The sequence below is a fragment of the Streptopelia decaocto genome (genome assembly GCF_964273445.1).
Source record: "Streptopelia decaocto genome assembly, chromosome: 3".
NCBI classification, from domain to species: domain Eukaryota; kingdom Metazoa; phylum Chordata; class Aves; order Columbiformes; family Columbidae; genus Streptopelia; species Streptopelia decaocto.
The window spans coordinates 120436813-120454826 of NC_138656.1; the positions used below are offsets into that span (position 1 = coordinate 120436813).

The 18014-nt window shown below is 55.9% G+C and overlaps 1 protein-coding gene across 2 annotated transcripts in view; it reads left to right on the top strand.

The window, feature by feature from the left end:
• The window catches only part of SELENOI (selenoprotein I), a gene marked incomplete at its 3' end in the record, with an annotated part of 33293 nt that extends 18616 nt beyond the window's left edge, over nucleotides 1-14677 (top strand). Inside the window, exons 4-10 of one of the 2 annotated variants that reach the window (XM_082047974.1) lie at nucleotides 893-967; nucleotides 1677-1939; nucleotides 4383-4491; nucleotides 5375-5423; nucleotides 6638-6818; nucleotides 7332-7514; nucleotides 10916-14677. In XM_082047974.1, coding sequence (XP_081904100.1) covers nucleotides 893-967; nucleotides 1677-1939; nucleotides 4383-4491; nucleotides 5375-5423; nucleotides 6638-6818; nucleotides 7332-7514; nucleotides 10916-11032 — 977 coding nt within the window. The remainder of the gene's footprint in view (nucleotides 1-892; nucleotides 968-1676; nucleotides 1940-4382; nucleotides 4492-5374; nucleotides 5424-6637; nucleotides 6819-7331; nucleotides 7515-10915) is intronic. The other variant, XM_082047975.1, reaches the window with a different exon arrangement.
• Between the last annotated feature and the right edge of the window lie 3337 nt (nucleotides 14678-18014).

Genomic DNA, 18014 nt, shown 5'->3' on the forward strand with positions numbered 1-18014 from the left:
TAAAACTGGGCCTATCGTCAAAACACAGTTAAGTGGGAGAAATCCCAGTTTCTTGGGGTTGCCTTTATCAGTAGGCAGACAAGGGTTGGTTTTTAATATGCCAGGCTTTCAAAAGCTCGGGTGGCATCCGTGGCTGTTAGCTAAGGTTTAAACTGGGGCTTGGTCCCTGAGCTGAAGGAAGAAAAGCTGACAGTGGCAGGTCAGGGAAGGAAGCTCAGTGGGAGAACCCCCAGAACATCAGATGTCCAGAAACTTGGGCTGTGCTCTGGGACCCTTTTTCATACGTGTTACACGTGTCCTGTTTGGAAAGACAACCTTTCACCGTGCTGTCCTGCAGAAGCTTGTGCCTTCCGCCCTCCTTGGGTGGTTTCGTAGAGGTGATACTATCCATTTGTCACGGGAAAGGCACCGTGGTGCTGCTGCAAGGAAACCGGAGGCGACATTTTCACATTGAGAGCAATCAGCCATTGGAATAATCTCCCCAGGGAAGCGGTGGGTTCCCCAGCATCGGACACATTGAAAATTCAGCTGGACAGGGTGCTGGGCCAGCTTGGCTAGACCAGGCTTTACCGAGAAAAGTTGGACCAGACGATCCTTGAGGTCCCTTCCAACCTGGTGTTCTGTGATTTCACAGAATCGCTGTTCCCCGCAGATCTCCATGGGCTCCTGGGAGGCTGCTGCCAACAAGCTGTGCCTCTTCCCTCTATTTCCAGATGCACCCTTGGGCTCCCCGAGTTGCAGACAGCTAAGCTAACGTCTCAATTTCACTGAGTTGTGTAGGTGCTTTGTCTCGGTGAGCTCTGGACCGTGTTGCTGCGCCTCTTGTGCCAAAATAAACCCGTGGAAAGCCCGTACTGAGCTGTCCTGACTTGGGTCTTTCTGATCTCCGCAGCTCCCGATCACCAGCACGTTCCGAGCGGAGTGTGGATCATTGTGGGTCTGCTCAACTTCATGGCCTACACGTTAGGTAAGACTTCAGCGGATTGAGGGGTTTGTGTCTGTCGTCTGTTCGTGCTGCGGCTGCACCTCCTATCTGAGCCTGCTGAGAAGTCTCTGATTCTGGGCTTCTGCCACCCACTAATCCCATCCTGCTCGAGCTGCTGGGGCAGTTTTTGGGAGCTACTTTGCAAAGTGGATAAAGGACGTTGTACCAGAGCAGTTGATGTGGAAGGAGGATGCTGGAGCTGACTTGAAGATGACTTGTGAAATGCTTCATCTGTTTGCCTTTTTAGGCGTTAATTGTAACTACTTAATTTCAAATCGAATTGAATTGTTGTGTTAAATGTAACGCTTGCACTTTTCTTAATCAGGTGGATATTCCCAGCTTGTCTTTGGTAGCTGTAGAACGTCATCTTTTAATAATAAACACACTTTTCCCCTATGAAAGAGCACAGTGCCTACATTGGCTGCTCTTGTGTGCTTGGATAGGAGCTGGGTTATTAAAACCAGGAATATTTGCAGCTCTGGTCTGTTTTAATAATAAATATAATCTCGCCAGACTTCATTGCATTTTTCAGCTTCAAGTAGAGCAAGGGCTGGGAAGTGCCCTCCCCGTTAGAGGACGGAGGTGGTGAGAGCTGCTGTTCACTGGCTGCACCCTTCGTCAGTGCAAACTGGCCCCTCGCTGTGCATGGGGGTGTCCAGCGAAACCCCGTTTCTCCTTTTTCTCTCCGCAGATGGCGTGGATGGGAAACAGGCTCGCCGGACCAACTCCAGCACGCCCCTGGGAGAGCTCTTCGACCACGGCCTGGACAGCTGGGCCTGCGTGTACTTTGTCGTGACGGTTTACTCCACCTTCGGACGGGGCTCCACGGGTGTCAGTGTCTTCGTTCTCTACCTCCTCTTATGGGTGGTCTTGTTTTCGTTCATCCTCTCCCACTGGGAGAAGTATAACACAGGGATTCTCTTCCTGCCCTGGGGATACGACATCAGCCAGGTGGTAAGTACCGACCGCGGCCGCTCCTCGGCTTCAGCAGAGCCTGAATAAACCAGTAACATGCCCGGGGTGCAGTAGTGCTGGCCGAGGGTTGCCCGCAGCTCTGCTACGTGCCCGAAACCTCGGAACTGGGTCACTGCAACGCTGGCTGGAGGTGGGTGTCTGCCTCCAGGCGTTGTGGAGGAGGAGGAAGATGAGGAACTCTCCAAGACTTGCGTGACTTTGAGCTGAAATTGCTCAAAAACATATCACGTGGCACTGCAGTTCGACTGCTGAAAACCCATTCAATCCTAGGAGGTTTGTGCGTTTTCGTTTTGTTTTGAGTAGCTTTTGTAGGTGAGCTAGCCACAAAAAATGAGGCTTGAAGAATGGATATTGCCTTGTGTTTCCTCTGCCTGGCTTCTGCTGCCCTAAGATGCAGGTCTTGGGCATCTAAATCATTGCTCTAATTAGTTTACTGCATTATACCAACGTGCGTGCATTCGAGTCTAGAAGTTTGGGGTGTCTTGTGGGCCGAGCAGGATGTGTGTCAGAATGAAGGACAGTAACTAATTGGCACATTAATCACTGTGCCTGGAGCAAAGGCTCCTGGGGAGCTGCCCCTCTGTGCCACAGTAACCAGGCAGTGGATGTTGGGACTGACAGTGATGAACCCTTCGGCGTGTCCATCTCTCCCTTGTCTGCACGAAGCTCTGAAGAGCCCACCAGAACTGGGAGCAAGCCGGTGTGTGCCCAGGTAGCCAAGAGGCCACCAGCATCCTGGCTGGTGCCAGCACTGGTGTGGCCAGCAGGCCCAGGGCAGTGACCGTCCCTGTGCTGGGACCTGGGGAGGCCAAACCGCCAATCCTGGGGCAGTTCTGGGCCCCTCACGCCAAGAAAGGCCTTGAGGTGCTGGAGCGAGGGGAGAGAAGGGAACGGAGCTGGTGAGGGGCTGGAGCACAAGTGTGATGGAGCGGCTGAGGGACCTGGGGGGTTCAGCTGGAGAACAGGAGCTGAGGGGAGACCTTCTGATCTCTGAACTGCCTGAAAGGAGCTTGGAGCCAGGGGGGGTCGGGCTCTGCTCCCCAGGAACAAGCGCCAGGAGCAGAGGAAACGGCCTCAAGTTGCCCAGGGGAGGTTGAGGTTGGATGTAGGAACAATTTCTTGCCCAAAGGGCTGTGGGGCATTGGAACAGGCTGCCCAGGGCAGTGCTGGAGTCACCAGCCCTGGAGGGTTGGACAGACGGACATGAGGTTCTCAGGACATGGGGCAGGGACAGGGGTGGGGAATGGTTGGACTCGATGGTCTTGAGGGGCTTTTCCGACCAAATTGATTCTGTGCTTATAAGCTCTGGATGATACAATTCACCTTTACTGCTCATGGCCGTCCTTCCTAGCCAGGAACTGCAATAATTGCATTAATTGCAGTAATCATCCCTGCTAGTAACAAGAGACTGTAGCTTGTCCCCTCTGACTATGCTCTGACCCCTTTCTCCAAAAACATTGCTTAACCCTAATGCTTTCAGCTCTCTCCCTGTTGCAGAAAGGCAGGGGCTGGGGGGCTAAGCCACCCTACAGCGAGTTTCACCCACTGCAGGGCTCCTATTAAAGCTCATGAGCTTTTCCCTGGGATTGCTTCAGCAGATGGATGAGAAAGAGTCCCAGACAAAGCCTCCAGAGTTGGTCACTGCAGTTCGTGATGTAAAATTTGTGTCTCTCCGTGCTTCAGGCACCTCGTGCGTTGGAGCTGTGCGAGGGCATCTTCGCTTCCGCTCAAGGAGCAGCTCCTGCTCGTGTCCTGCTGGAGAGGGGCCAGAGGAGCCCCAGGAATGACCCGAGGCTGGAACAGCTCTGCTGGGGGACAGGCTGAGAGAGTTGGGGTGTTCAGCTGGAGAAGAGAAGCTCCGGGGAGACCTGAGCGCGGCCTTTCAGTGCTTAAAAGGAGCTGATAAGAAAGATGGGGACAGACTTTTGAGCAGGGTCTGTTGTGGGAGGACAAGGGGTGATGGTTTTAAACTAAAGGAGGGAGATTCAGGCCGGACATGATGCAGAAATTGTTTGTGCTGAGGGTGGTGAGAGCCTGGCCCAGGTTGGCCAGAGAGGTGGTGGCTGAACCATCCCTGGAGACATCCCAGGCCAGGCTGGACGGGGCTCTGAGCAGCCTGAGCTGGTGCAGATGTCCCTGCTCATGGCAGGGGGGGCTGGGGGACATTTAACGGTCCCTTCAACCCAAACCATCCTGTGATTCTATGTCCTTCTCAGCAGCTCTTGCACTTATTAGACCTCATCTTGTAACATGGGATGTTTGTGGATTTTTATTTTGGGTTTGATTTTCTCCTTGCTGCCCTTGGTCAGCACTGCCCCTGGTGCAGCTCAGCACCCGCTGCCTTTCCCACAGCCCCCGCCCTGCTGTGCTCCCACGTCCCCGCGCTGTCACTCACACCCGTTTGTCCTGTGTTCTCTTTCAGACCATTTCAATTGTCTACATAGTGACAGCCGTTGTGGGAGTTGAGGCCTGGTATGCACCTTTCCTGTTTAATTTCTTATATAGAGACCTATTCACTACAATGATTATTGGTAAGAAACTCCATGTTGAAGCCTGTCTTTTAAACTCCACCTTTTTAACAAAACCAAATGTCTTAATTCTGTGATAACGCTTATTCAGATGTTCTTGCTCTGTTTAATTTTGCTTCATCTGTTTGCCTTTTTAGGCGTTAATTGTAACTACTTAATTTCAAATCGAATTGAATTGTTGTGTTAAATGTAATGCTTGCACTTTTCTTAATCAGGTGGATATTCCCAGCTTGCCTTTGGTAGCTGTAGAACGTCATCTTTTAATAATAAACACACTTTTTCCCTATGAAAGAGCACAGTGCCTACATTGGCTGCTCTTGTGCGCTTGGATAGGAGCTGGGTTATTAAAACCAGGAATATTTGCAGCTCTGGTAAAACACTTAAAGGCAGATAAACACGGAAAGGGTTGCGATAGACTCTGAGGGGTTTGAGTGTAGCAGATGTTTCCTATTGAGGTCCAGAACTTCCAAGTCTAAGACTCTTTGTATCATTTGTCAAGTTAAATGACAAGAACTTTTTTTGCACAGTGAGAACTGTGGGAGAAATGGCAAATGGGCTTTATTGTGAGAGCTGAAAACTCTGTTGTGCGCAGCCACGCCACTTGTCTCATTGAAGGCAATGTTGTAATTAAACTGTTTGAAGGATAATACTGGGCTCATTAATGCAACTTTTAAAAACGGCAATGTCTTTCATTTACAGCAGACCTTAACTTGTAATTAAAACTCTTTGGACAAGAGTTCTGAGCAGCTACTTTTAAACGTGCCGAGCTATTTCTGGTGCGCTTCGGAGCTCTATTTGTAACATGCAGCTCACACCCGGCCGGCCGCGGCTGCACGTCATGGGCTCCCTGTGTCACGGGGCAGTAACGCGGCTCTTTCTCTTCCAGCTTGTGCGCTCACCGTGACGCTGCCCATGAGCCTCTACAACTTCTACAAGTGAGTGTTTTCTGCCCTCAAGCTTCCCAACCCGCACCAGCACCTTTGTGAGAGCCTCCAAAGCCTCTGAGAACTTGGTTTCCTTAATTGTTTTCAGATGAGTGTCTTCAGCGTAGTAAAGTGGCTCTGATGCACCAGAAAGTCCCAGTTTGCAGGGTGTACTGGGAGCAGCGGGCTGGCAGGCTGCTCAGCTGGGTCTTGCAGAAGGGCCTCCAGCTTTTTTGGGTTTGTCCTGTTGGTCACAACCCAGACAAGCAGGTGCTTTGTTAATTTGGAGCATGAGTGCGATGGGAGCAGCTGAGGGACTTGGGGGTTCAGCCTGGAGAACAACCACAAAGAAACAGCCTCAGTTTGCGCCAGGGGAGGTTGAGGTTGGATGTGGGGAACAATTTCTTCCCCAGAGGGCTGTGGAGCATTGGAACAGGCTGCCCAGGGCAGTGCTGGAGTCACCAGCCCTGGAGGGTTGGATGGACGGAGATGAGGTTCTCAGGACATGTCTCAGGACATGTCTCAGGACATAGTTGAGAGAGGTTCTCCTGCCCCTCTGCTCTGCCCTGGGGAGACCACACCTGGAATCTTGTGTCCAGTTGTGGCCCCTCAGTTCCAGCAGGACAGGGAACTGCTGGAGAGAGTCCAGCGCAGCCACCAAGATGCTGCAGGGAGTGGAGCATCTCCCGTGGGAGGAAAGGCTGAGGGAGCTGGGGCTCTGGAGCTGGACAAGAGGAGACTGAGGGGGGACTCATTCCTGGGGATCAAGATGGAAAGGGGGAGTGTCAGGAGGATGGAGCCAGGCTCTTCTGGTGACAACCAGGGACAGGACAAGGGGCAATGGGTGCAAACTGGAACACAGGAGGTTCCACTGAAAGAGGAGAAGCAACTTGTTGGGGGTGAGGGTGGCAGAGCCTGGCCCAGGCTGCCCAGGGAGGTTGTGGAGTCTCCTTCTCTGCAGACATTCCAACCCCCTGGACACCTTCCTGTGGAACCTCATCTGGGTGTTCCTGCTCCATGGGGGGATTGCACTGGATGAGCTTTCCAGGGCCCTTCAACCCCTGACATTCTGGGATTCTGTGAACAGTGGACTCGATGATTTTGGTTGGAAAAGCCCCTCAAGATCATTCTATGATCTGCAGCAGAACAGCCAATGACACTTTGCAGCCCTCTCTGAAAGCAGCGTGGGCTGCGGCTCCATCTATTTTCATTTCTTTGCATTTCAGGGCCTATAAAAATAACACCTTGAAGCACCACTCTGTGTATGAGATCATGCTGCCGCTGGTGTCCCCAGTGTTGCTCTTCCTGCTCTGCACCACGTGGATCTTCATGTCCCCCACAGACATCCTGGAGGTCCATCCCAGGCTCTTCTACTTCATGGTTGGAACAGCCTTCGCTAACATTTCTGTAAGTGGCTTTTGCTTTCTGCTCCGGTTTATCCCCTGACAAGTGTCAAGTGTCAGGACCCTCGGGAGGCAGGTATTAAAAAAGACCAGCTCAAATGTGAGGAGGGGAGATGTGAAGATGAATCTAACTTCTCTTTTGCTATGATTGAGAGAACAAGCAGGGAAGCAGACAGGGCTTGGGATCTGCAAATTTTGTGCTGCAGTTCTCACTCTTGAGAAACCAGAGAACTGGTTAAATTGAGTGTGTTCACACACACATGCGTCCTCTGTGTTGTGAATGGCAAACTGCTAATACAGAAGGAGTTCTTGCTTCTTTTGGAGTATAAACTTTAAACTGAGGGGCTAAAGCTTTAGTGCAAATGTGATTTTGCTGCATATTGCGCCTGTGATGGTAGTTGTAAGCACAGACAATTAATACGTATAGGTGTGCGACCAGCCGCTCTGCGCTCCGGACAGCTCTGGGCTTGCAGAATCGACTCCGGGCGTGAGTTCTGACCACATTCTCTTCCTGCAGTGCCAACTGATCGTCTGTCAGATGAGCAGCACGCGCTGCCAGCCTCTCAACTGGATGCTGCTCCCCATCGCGGCCGTGCTCGCCGTGGTGCTGGCCGGGCTGGCGCCCAGCAGCGAAACGCTTCTCCTCTACCTGCTCACCGCTTTCCTCACCCTGGCGCACATCCACTACGGGGTGGTCGTGGTAGGTGAACTCAGCGCGGGGGATTGGGGCCTGGCTGCTGCGTTTGGTGCTTAAAGATGGGAATGTTGGGGAGGATAACTGGGAGCACCGAGCTCTGCTCGTGCCGGCTGCGGCCGTGCCAAACCAGAGCTGCTTCCTGACAGGGGGCGTAATCATAGAGTCTCCTGAGCTGGAAGGACCCACCAGGATCATGGAGTCCAACTGCTGTCCCTGCACAGGACACCCCACAGGTCACCCCGTGTGTCTGAGGACGGTGTCCAGTCTCTTGTTGAACACTGTCAGGTTGGGCCGTGACACCTCCCTGGGGAGCCTGTTCAGTGTCCAGCACCTCTGGGGAAGAACCTTTTCCTCATGTCCCACTGACCCCCCTGGCACATCTGCTGCCGTTCCCTGGGCTCTGTCACTGTCACAGAGCAGAGCTCAGCCTGCCCCTCCTGCTCCTGCTGAGGAACCTGCAGCCCATGAGCTCTGCCCTCAGTCTGCTCTGCTCCAGCTGAACAAACCCAGGGACTGCAGCCGCTGCTCACACGGCTTCCCCTCCAAACCCTGCACCAACTTGGCAGCCTCTTCTGGACACTGTCCAGCAGCTTTGTCTCCTTTTCTCCTGTGTCCCCAGCCCTGCACACAGTGAATGCTGCAGGTGAGGCCGCCCCAGTGCAGAGCAGAGCAGGACAGTCCCCCCTGCCCGGCTGGCCGTGCTGTGCTTGTCACAGGGGTTTGAAAGACACTTCACACGATGTGACGGAGGGGCTGTAGTACCGGATATTAGTTGAAAAGAAGCACTCACATGTCTGCTGCCGTGTTTAACTTGGTCTGGCTGCAGCTTGGGGAACAGCGTGGGTGTATATGAGCCAGCGTCGGTGACCCGCACCCTGGGCCATGGGAGGGGCGGCTCCAGCAGATGTCGTGTCTGCACATGGGGCAGGACAGCTTAATTTGGGAGCCTTGGTATAAAAAGTTAAACGTCTGTTGGTGTTATTCTGGTCCAATCTGTGACCTCGCAGACATGCTCTGCGCTGGAGTCACTGGGAAAGCCAGGATGGACGGGGGATGTCCCTGCAAGGGGACATGGGGACACCACAGCTGCAGTGGCTCCTGCAGGGGCTGCGTGGAGATCCAGGGACTGCTCTGCTCCCTGTGCTGACTCCCTGAGTTTGGATTAAGAGAGAAAACAAACACAGAGGAGACCAAATCCCATTAGGAATGTCCCACGAAGCTGCTGAGGAGCTGGGCAAGGCTTAAAAAAGATGCTGAGGGGTCTGGAGCATCTTTGTGATGAGGAGACTGAGAGAGCTGGGGCTGTTGAGCTGGAGAAGAGAAGCTGAGAGGGATGTGATCAATGGATCAATATCTCAGGGTGGGTGTCAGAGGATGGACCAGACTCTGTTCAGTGGTGCCCAACGCCAGGGTGAGGGGCAACGGGCACAGACTGAAACACAGGAGGCTCCATGTGAACATGAGCAGAAACTTGTTTGCTGGGAGGTGCCAGAGCCTGGCCCAGGCTGCCCAGAGCGGGTGTGGAGTCTCCTGCTCTGAGACATTCAAACCGCCTGGACCCACCTGTGTGATCTGCTCTGTGACCCTGCGTGAGCAGCTGGGTTGGACTGGGGGGTCTCCAGAGGTCCCTTCAACCCCAACCAGCCTGGGGGTCTGTGACCAACACCCTCCTGGGGAGCCCCTTTCCCTGGGACCCCCAGCTCTTAATGTGGACCCTCCAGAGTCCAGTTTGAACTGTAATTACAGCAAAGAAGTAATAGCCAGGTTGTCTTGTCTTTCCAATTAGCGTAATGAGGCTTCTATGCAAGAAGGATTTGAATAGCTAAGCAGCTTAAATAAATTTGGTCTCGGGATCATAGCTGGAGACGGGGATGACCGGGTGGTGTAATCCTGCCTGCCCGGGCTCGCCCGGCCGCTGCCGCGGGCTGCTCGGTGCTCTGCTCCCATGAATTTCTGTTCCTCTCCTTCCCCCCGCCTCCAGTTTTCCAAGTGCCCATCTGGGCGGTCTTCTATTTTAGGATATAAGAGCTTTTATTGAGCCGAAGAGCCTTCTAAGGCTCTGTGAGCGGAACATAATCCCAAACTGCTCTGACTTTGGGAGTAACGACTGGGGATAAACCTGCCCGGACGCTGTGCCCAGCTCAGCCGCTGCTGCTGCTCCAAAACCCTGGCGCTGGGGTCACCTCCGCGCTGTGACCCTCCTGTGTGTGTTCACGGGAAATGCAAAGTACTCGACCTCCAGTTTGAATTGCGAATCATCAAATCGCAAAATCCCAGGATGGTTTGGGTTGGAGGGACCGTTAAATCTCCCCCAGCCCCCCTGCCATGAGCAGGGACATCTGCACCAGCTCAGGTTGCTCAGAGCCCCGTCCAGCCTGGCCTGGGATGTCTCCAGGGATGGTTCAGCCACCCCCTCTCTGGGAACCTGGGCCAGGCTCTCACCACCCTCAGCACAAACAATTTCTGCATCATGTCCGGCCTGAATCTCCCTCCTTTGGTTTAAAACCATCACCCCTTGTCCTATCACAACAGGGGAGTAAATGGAGTCAGGGAGCATTTTTTCACATTCATATTTGAGATTAGCAAATTAATTTATGCAAAATATTAACAATTTTCCCGGGAGGGGCAGCGAGGGAGCAGCAGCCCGGGCACGCAGGGTTTCACCCTGTGCTCAGATGTTTCTGCCTCCTGCTCTTGAGGAGCACAGGGTGCAGGTGAGTCTGGTCCTGGGCAGCACAGCCTGTCCCTTGGGAAGCTGGGGGAGCAAAGCTGCACCTCGCGGGGCCACATTCCTGCTTGTCCCCCCCTGGGACAGGGCTCAGGGCCGGGGCAGGGCAGCCTGGCTGGCCCCACAGCACAGGTCCAGATCTGCTGCGCCTGTGGGGTGGGCAATGGTGGGGAAACTGGTATGGGAAGGTGGCAGAGCTTTGTCAGCCATACAGGGAACCAGTCTGGTGCTCTGCTCGCTTTGCTCTGCTGGGGGACAGGCTGAGAGTTGGGGTGTTCAGCTGGAGAAGCTCCGGGGAGACCTTAGTGTGGCCTTTATGGACTTAAAAGGGGCCAATAAGAAAGATGGGGACAGACTTTTCCAGAGCCTGTTGTGATAGGACAACGGTGATGGTTTTAAACTAAAGGAGGGAGATTCAGGCCAGACATGCTGCAGAAATTGTTTGTGCTGAGGGTGGTGAGAGCCTGGCCCAGGTTCCCAGAGAGGTGGTGGCTGAACCATCCCTGGAGACATCCCAGGCCAGGCTGGACGGGGCTCTGAGCAGCCTGAGCTGGTGCAGATGTCCCTGCTCATGGCAGGGGGGGCTTTAACGGTCCCTTCAACCCAAACCTCCCTGTGATTCCTGCTCATCCCTCCAGCCTCTCTAACCCAGTCCCGTTGTGTTCTTTGTCCCCAGGTGAGCCAGCTGAGCAGGCACTTCAATATACGGCCCTTCTCGCTAAAGAAGCCCACGCCAGATTGACTAGGAGTGGAAGAAGAGAAAATCGGCTTGCGATCCGCAGAAGTACTGTAAATAACTGCTGCAAATACCTGTAAATAACTTCAACCATCGCCACAGATCTAAACCGATCCTCTGGACAGACATCAGGGCAAAGTCCGCGCGGTACCCGGTGCAGCCGGGCAGGACTGGTACGGGGCAGCCTCCGCTGCTCTTCGATGAACGCAAACTGTCGTTTTTTGGTGAAACTGGACGAGGAGGGGTAGCCTTTCGGGTCACTATTACTGTATATTAGACCAGCTGAATGTTCCCAGTGAAACCTCAAACTGCAGCTCTCGCTCAGGTAAAGCCGGTTGGGGATGCAAATGGCTTTACCCGAGCGAAGCGTCGGGATCTGTCACCGAACCCAACGGCACAGCTGATCTCTGCAGGGTCGGGGAACGTCCCGGCGCTCGGGGGGTCCTGTCTGTCCCTAATCCTGCGAGACAGCCCCGGCCCGGCTGGTGCTTCGGGAGCAGATGGGGACAGTTCTCCCACCCTCTCCGGTCTCTGCCTTCCTGCACTCACCTATTCTGGGGAAATACTTGCGCCTCTTATTGTTTTTTTTAAAGAACACACAAATTCTAGTAATATTCTACTTGTTGGGCTTAGAAAAACCAGGGCCCAGCTTCCTGTAACAGGGGGAAGGCGGCTTCTGGCTCCCCAGCTCAAGCTGTGGGTACCCAGGACCACATCTCGGCCGCGTTCCTGTCCGTCTGTCTGTGTTTCCTGCCCGGGAGGGGGCTCGGCGGCAGAAATTGGTTTACACCAGCCTGCCCCCCTTTCCACGGGCTGAACTCGCTGTTTTGGGTCATTGGGCGCTGCCTGAGCCGGGCTGGGGCCGCACATCACCCTCCCATCCACCGCCCCATCCACGGCAGCCAGTTCCCCGCTTGGAGAAGCACCTTAAGCGTCGTGTGTGCACCTTCCGAGAGTCACCGGCGCATGTCACGGGGTCCTTTCCACATACCGCTTTTGTTTCCACAAGCAGCGTCCTTGGCGGCCGCACGTCTCATCCAGGGATAGATTTGTTTACTGTTCGTTTGTAACAGACATGTTTGCATTGATTTATTCTTTTTGTAATTAATGAATTAATTCGTTTTTGTTATTGAGTTAGAGTGGGGTGGTGAAGACCGAATGCTGATTTTCTTTTCTATTCACTTTATTTAATGAAGACCTGTGCTTGAATGAAGAGTGTAGCTTAAACCCAGGCTCTGGAACGGCTGCATCCCGAAGCGAACAAGCACAGCAGATTGTGCATATGTATAATCTACCATGGGAACAAAGTCGCTTATACACCGGTGATTGTGCAACGTGGCTCGTAGACGCTTGGTCGCTGCGTTTTCCTCCCGCAGGTGAAGGCTCCTCCTGCTTCGGGAAACCTTCCAACTGTAACTACTATTTAATGCTTTGTGTTTCCTTTTGTAAATCGGCATCGTTGTCGCGCAGACGATGAGGCTCGAAACGCTGCTGGGTCACGGTACGTCCTGCGGGGCCGGCGCCTCATCGGGAGAGGGGACAAGCGGGTTCCAGAGTTTCTTTGATAAAGTAGCTTACTCCTATTTTACTGATGTTGTACAGAGAAAAAAACAAACAGTGTACAAATGAACCGGGCTGCGCTTGAGTTTTTGACTATTGTGGGTTAATGAAATGTGATAATGGTGAAGGGAGATGAACTCAAGTCACGCACAAGAATTCCAGGGAGTCTTAAAAGGGGACACAGTGCTCGTCCACGGGACGTGTTCAGGTCGCGAAATCGTGCGCCCAGCACTGATAAAAAGCGGAGGTTGGACGGTTCACTTTCTAGTTGTGTGTTTGCAGGACCAGGGGATCGCGGAGCCCTGAGGTCAGTGTGTCCCATCCCACCCATCACTGGTTCAGTCATCTTAAAGTTTCGGCTGTGGCTTTGCCCAGTCACACGCTGGTTGTCCGTTGTTTCACCTGGCAATGAGCTGGTTTGTGGCACGTAATATACCCCGAAAAACTCCTTTGTGAAGTTGCAACCATGTGGAAGCAGCACTTCCCCTCCAAAACCCAGCAAATTTGTCGTGCTGTAGGAGAAAGATCTCCCTGAAAAACTGGAACCATTTCTTATCTGCACGGGCTTTATCTTTGGAGAGTCTGAGATTGTGGTGCCTTCGTTTATTGCACCTTAAAACTAGAACAATATGTCCTGAGCTCAGTGCTGGAAACCAGGTTTGTTGTCTGTAGCGTCGGAGCGGGGCGGGAGCAGAACTGAGCACAACCGGCTCTGTTCTCCGCTCGTGCTGCGGAGCTGGGGGGGTTGGTTGCTTTGGGCTGTGAGAAATCAAGCGATTTCTGCTCCCAGAATCTGGTGGGGGGATGGAAAAACTTGATTGAAAGCCCAAATTGTCTTGGGGCATGCTGAGGAGCAAACTCTTTGTTAATAATGATGGTTTGAAGTCTTAAGAATGAATGTATTCCTCGCTAGCAGCGCCTGAGGGTGATGGATTGCGGTGGCTGCCTTGCTGCTGAGACTCTGTCCTTGCGGTGGGACGGGGTTGTGGACGGGCCGGGTAGGACGTGTCCCCTGTCCGTGTGTGAGAGCCGATCTGCGCTGTCTCTTCTTCCAGGGACAGCGTTAATCATATTTCCTTAATTACTGTTGGACCCGCTGAGTTGATAATAAGACTGTCTTACGCTTTCCTAAATCCGTTTTGCACGTTTTATCTCAATACAGAGCGTGACCGGGACGGAACCAGCGCGGGGGCTGCGGACCCGCTGGGACGGAGAGGGGACGGCGCTGCCAGCTCCGCTGCCCCTGCTCCGGACCAGGGTTTGGGGGGCTCGGGACACCCCAGCACGTCAGCGTGGGCCGCGGGGGCAGCCTCGCTCGCAGCCTTCGCCATCCAGCTCTCACGGTTCGTGTCACAGCTCCGGCCTCTGTGCCAGCGCAGGGACCCAGCTCAGGGATTCACAAGCGGAGCCGGGGCTGATGATCGAGCGCAGGTTTTGCGACCTCCTGGGGTTTGGGTAAGAGCGGCCGTCACCCCGAAAACATTTTACAATGTTGGTGAACAATAATTGAAAGGCTGAGGGAGCTGGGGCTCTGGAGCTGGACAAGAGGAGACTGAGGGGGGACTCGTTCATGGGGATCAATATGGAAAGGGGGAGTGTCAGGAGGATGGAGCCAGGCTCTTCTGGTGACAACCAGGGACAGGACAAGCGGCAATGGGTGCAAACTGGAACACAGGAGGTTCCACTGAAAGAGCAGAAGCAACTTGTTGGGGGTGAGGGTGGCAGAGCCTGGCCCAGGCTGCCCAGGGGGTTGTGGAGTCTCCTTCTGTGCAGACATTCCAACCCCCTGGACACCTTCCTGTGGAACCTCAGCTGGGTGTTCCTGCTCCATGGGGGGATTGCACTGGATGAGCTTTCCAGGGCCCTTCAGCCCCTGACACTCTGGGATTCTGTGCAAACACAATGCAAACTGTGGGTTTAGCTTCTTCCTTGCCCCGGCGTGTCTGTGCCACCGTGAACTCTCCACTCCCTCGCCCGTCCCCAGCAGCGGGTTCTCTGCTCACAAACATGGGCCCCTGGCGCAGGCGGCTCTGCCGGGGCCGGGGCGCAGCGTGGGGCGAGCGGCAGCTCCTGAGCCTCTGAAACAGATCGTTCAGCTCCTTAAATAGCGCTGGCCTGGCGTTACCTCCCGGCTGCGCCGCGTTCTGCACTTTGTGCTCCCGGAGCCGTTCTGAGCTCAGGTCAGTTCTGGCAAAGCCCCTGAGCGCGGCTGCGCCCGCTCGGGACAGACCTGGCGGCTCTGAGACGCAGCTGCGTGGAAAGCAGCTCAGAACTTTCTTCTTCCACACCCAGATCCAAGGGAGCGGTTGATTTGGTGCACACACAAGCTATAGCTGAGCTCTGGTCACCTCCTTTCCCAGCAAAGCTCTGCGGGGGGTTTCTGTGCCCTGAAACCTGCAGGAACCTCCCCGAGGTGGAGGGTTTTTCCCCATTGTCCCTTTTTGCTTGTGCGCATCGCTCGCTTGAGAAGTGGGAGGCTCAGCAGCCTCCCCCTGTGCAACCGTAATCCCCAAACCTTCCAGCGCTGTGTGTCGGCCTCGCCGCGGGGGTTTCAGAGCTGGGTCACCTAAGAGCTCCGTTATTCTCTGCTGAACGTGGAGTTGCCAGCTTGGCCCGCTCTGCTTTTGTCCCGCTCGCTGTGCCGTGTCGCGGTGCCGCGGAGGCTGCTGGTGGTGGGACGCGGTGCCGGCGGGCGCCGCGCTGACCTCTGTGCTGCCGGACGAGGCCTCTGGTAGCTCCTAGAAGACCCTTTGGTGTGGTCAGAGGGCTCCAGGCTGGTCTTGGGGGAGGCGGTTGGGACATCAGTGCCCCAGGAGCGGAGCTTCTCGCTGAAATTCGCCGCTCGCCCTCCAAGGTGCCGCTCACCTCAGCCAGCGGTGTCTGCCCCGGACCTTTGGTAGGAGCTGCTGCTGCGTTTCAGGTTTGGAGACCTTGTTAACCAGAATCTCCTCCTTCCCTCCCTCCTGGGACACTGACCTGCTCCATCCTTGAGCTTTCAGATGGAGCGGACACTGGTTTGGGGTCGGGGTCCCGCCGCCCTGGTTTGGGGTCGGGGTCCCGCCGCCCTGGTTTGGGGTCGGGGTCCCGCCGCCCTCGTTTGGGTCGGGGTCCCGCCGCCCTCGTTTGGGTCGGGGTCTGTGCTGCTCTGGTTTGGGCCGGGGTCCCGCCGCCCTGGTTTGGGTCGGGGTCTGTGCTGCTCTGGTTTGGGTCGGGGTCCCGCCGCGCTGGTTTGGGCCGGGGTCTATGCTGCCCTGGTTTGGGCCGGGGTCCTGCTGCCCTGGTTTGGGTCGGGGTCTATGCTGCCCTGGTTTGGGTCGGGGTCTATGCTGCCCTGGTTTGGGTCGGGGTCTATGCTGCCCTGGTTTGGGTCGGGGTCTATGCTGCCCTGGTTTGGGTCGGGGTCTATGCTGCCCTGGTTTGGGTCAGGGTCTATGCTGCCCTGGTTTGGGCCGGGGTCCCGCCGCCCTGGTTTGGGCCGGGGTCTGTGCCGCCCTCGTTTGGGCCGGGGTCCCGCCGCCCTGGTTTGGGTCGGGGTCTATGCTGCCCTGGTTTGGGTCGGGGTCTATGCTGCCCTGGTTTGGGCCGGGGTCCCGCCGCCCTGGTTTGGGCCGGGGTCACGCTGCCCTGGTTTGGGCCGGGGTCCCGCTGCCCTGGTTTGGGTCGGGGTCTGTGCTGCCCTGGTTTGGGCTGGGGTCCCGCCGCGCTGGTTTGGGCCGGGGTCCCGCCGCGCTGGCTCCAGCCCCTTGGGAAGGGCGAAGGGAGGGGTGGTGGGTCCCAGCCTGGTTTTGACTCTGGCCTTCTGCCTGAGTCGCCCCGTTCTCCAGCTCTGCCGCTGCACGTGAGGCAGCAGCACCGACCGCAGCCGCAGGGTGAGCCGCAGCATTTCACACCCCGACCTTGCACCGGGTGGATTTGCAAACAGTCCCTGCTCTCTGGGCTCCTACCACTATTAACGCAGGACAGGGAGGTTCTCTGCAACCCTTCGGGGCATCTTCAGTGATCTGTGTCTGTGTGCCATTCGGTTTTCCTGGGGAAGGAGTTGCTGATGCTGCCTCGTCCTTCTAGAGCCGCGTTTTGGGGCACTAAGGGGACTGTGCACCCCGGTCCCCGCCGCCCCGGCGCAGCGGGGCTGCAGAGCCGGCGCTGCTGCTGCCCTCGGCTTCCCGGGGCTGGGAAATGATGCCCTTGCTGCTGTGGTTCAGTTCTGTCCTTCCCGGCGGGGGGACCCGGCTCCCCCGGGGCTGGGGGGCTCTGCTGGGCTCCCCACCGCAGCCAAGGTCCCTCTGCACAGGGTTGTCCCCAAAGACACCAGGTGAAGCCACCCGGCCGTGAGCAGCAGCCCCGGGACCCCCCGGCTTCCCCCGAGTCCCGGCGCTGGGAGTTTCGGTACCGCAGTGGGTTTGAAATACTATTACTGGAATATTGATTGTGTTTAAACCAAACAACAGGCTATTAAAGTTCCGTAAGGAATACAATTTTCCAAGTCTTTTAATGGTGCTTCTCCCTCTTTTCTGCAGAGCGGGCGGCCCAGCACCAGGGGCAGGTTTGGGCCGTGGGACCTGCCCTGGAACTCCAGCCCCTCTGTGAGCACCTTCTCTCCTCGGCACGGGTGAGAAGCTCCCTGGGCTCTCCCCGCAGCGCTGGGGCTCGTTCAGCCGCTGCCCGGCTGCGGTTGTGCCGCGGGGAGGGGAGGACGTGGCGGGGAACGGGCAGCGCTGGCCCAGGGACCCCCTTGGGGGCTAACGGGACCCTGGCCCGGGGTGCGCAGGGGGTGCAGCATCGTCCTGTAGCTGAAGCGCCGCCATCCCAACAGCTCTGCTCTCACACGTGGGCTTCTCCCCTTTGCTCTGCCACTTCTGCAACCAGCGCTGCCCCCCGGCTCCCTGGGAGTCACCCTGCACCCCGGCAGCAAGACTGGGGGCCACGTGGAGGGGGCAGGAGGCAGGTCAGCCTGGGGCTGCTCTTTCGCTTGCTGGCTGCTCCTTGGCAGCGAGGCAGATGGAGCAGCCGGGAGCACCGAGGGATCAATATGGAGAGGGGGAGTGTCAGGAGGATGGAGCCAGGCTCTTCTGGTGACAACCAGGGACAGGACAAGGGGCAATGGGTGCAAACTGGAACACAGGAGGTTCCACTGAAAGAGGAGAAGCAACTTGTTGGGGTGAGGGTGGCAGAGCCTGGCCCAGGCTGCCCAGGGGGGTTGTGGAGTCTCCTTCTCTGCAGACATTCCAACCCCCTGGACACCTTCCTGTGGAACCTCAGCTGGGTGTTCCTGCTCCATGGGGGGATTGCACTGGATGAGCTTTCCAGGGCCCTTCAACCCCTGACACTCTGGGATTCTGTGATACAAGGTTGTTGTGACAGGTCAAGGGGTGATGGCTTTAAACTAAAGGAGGGAGATTCAGGATGGATGTAATGAAATTGTTTGTGCTGAGAGCCTGGCCCAGGTTGGCCAGAGAGGTGGTGGCTGAACCATCCCTGG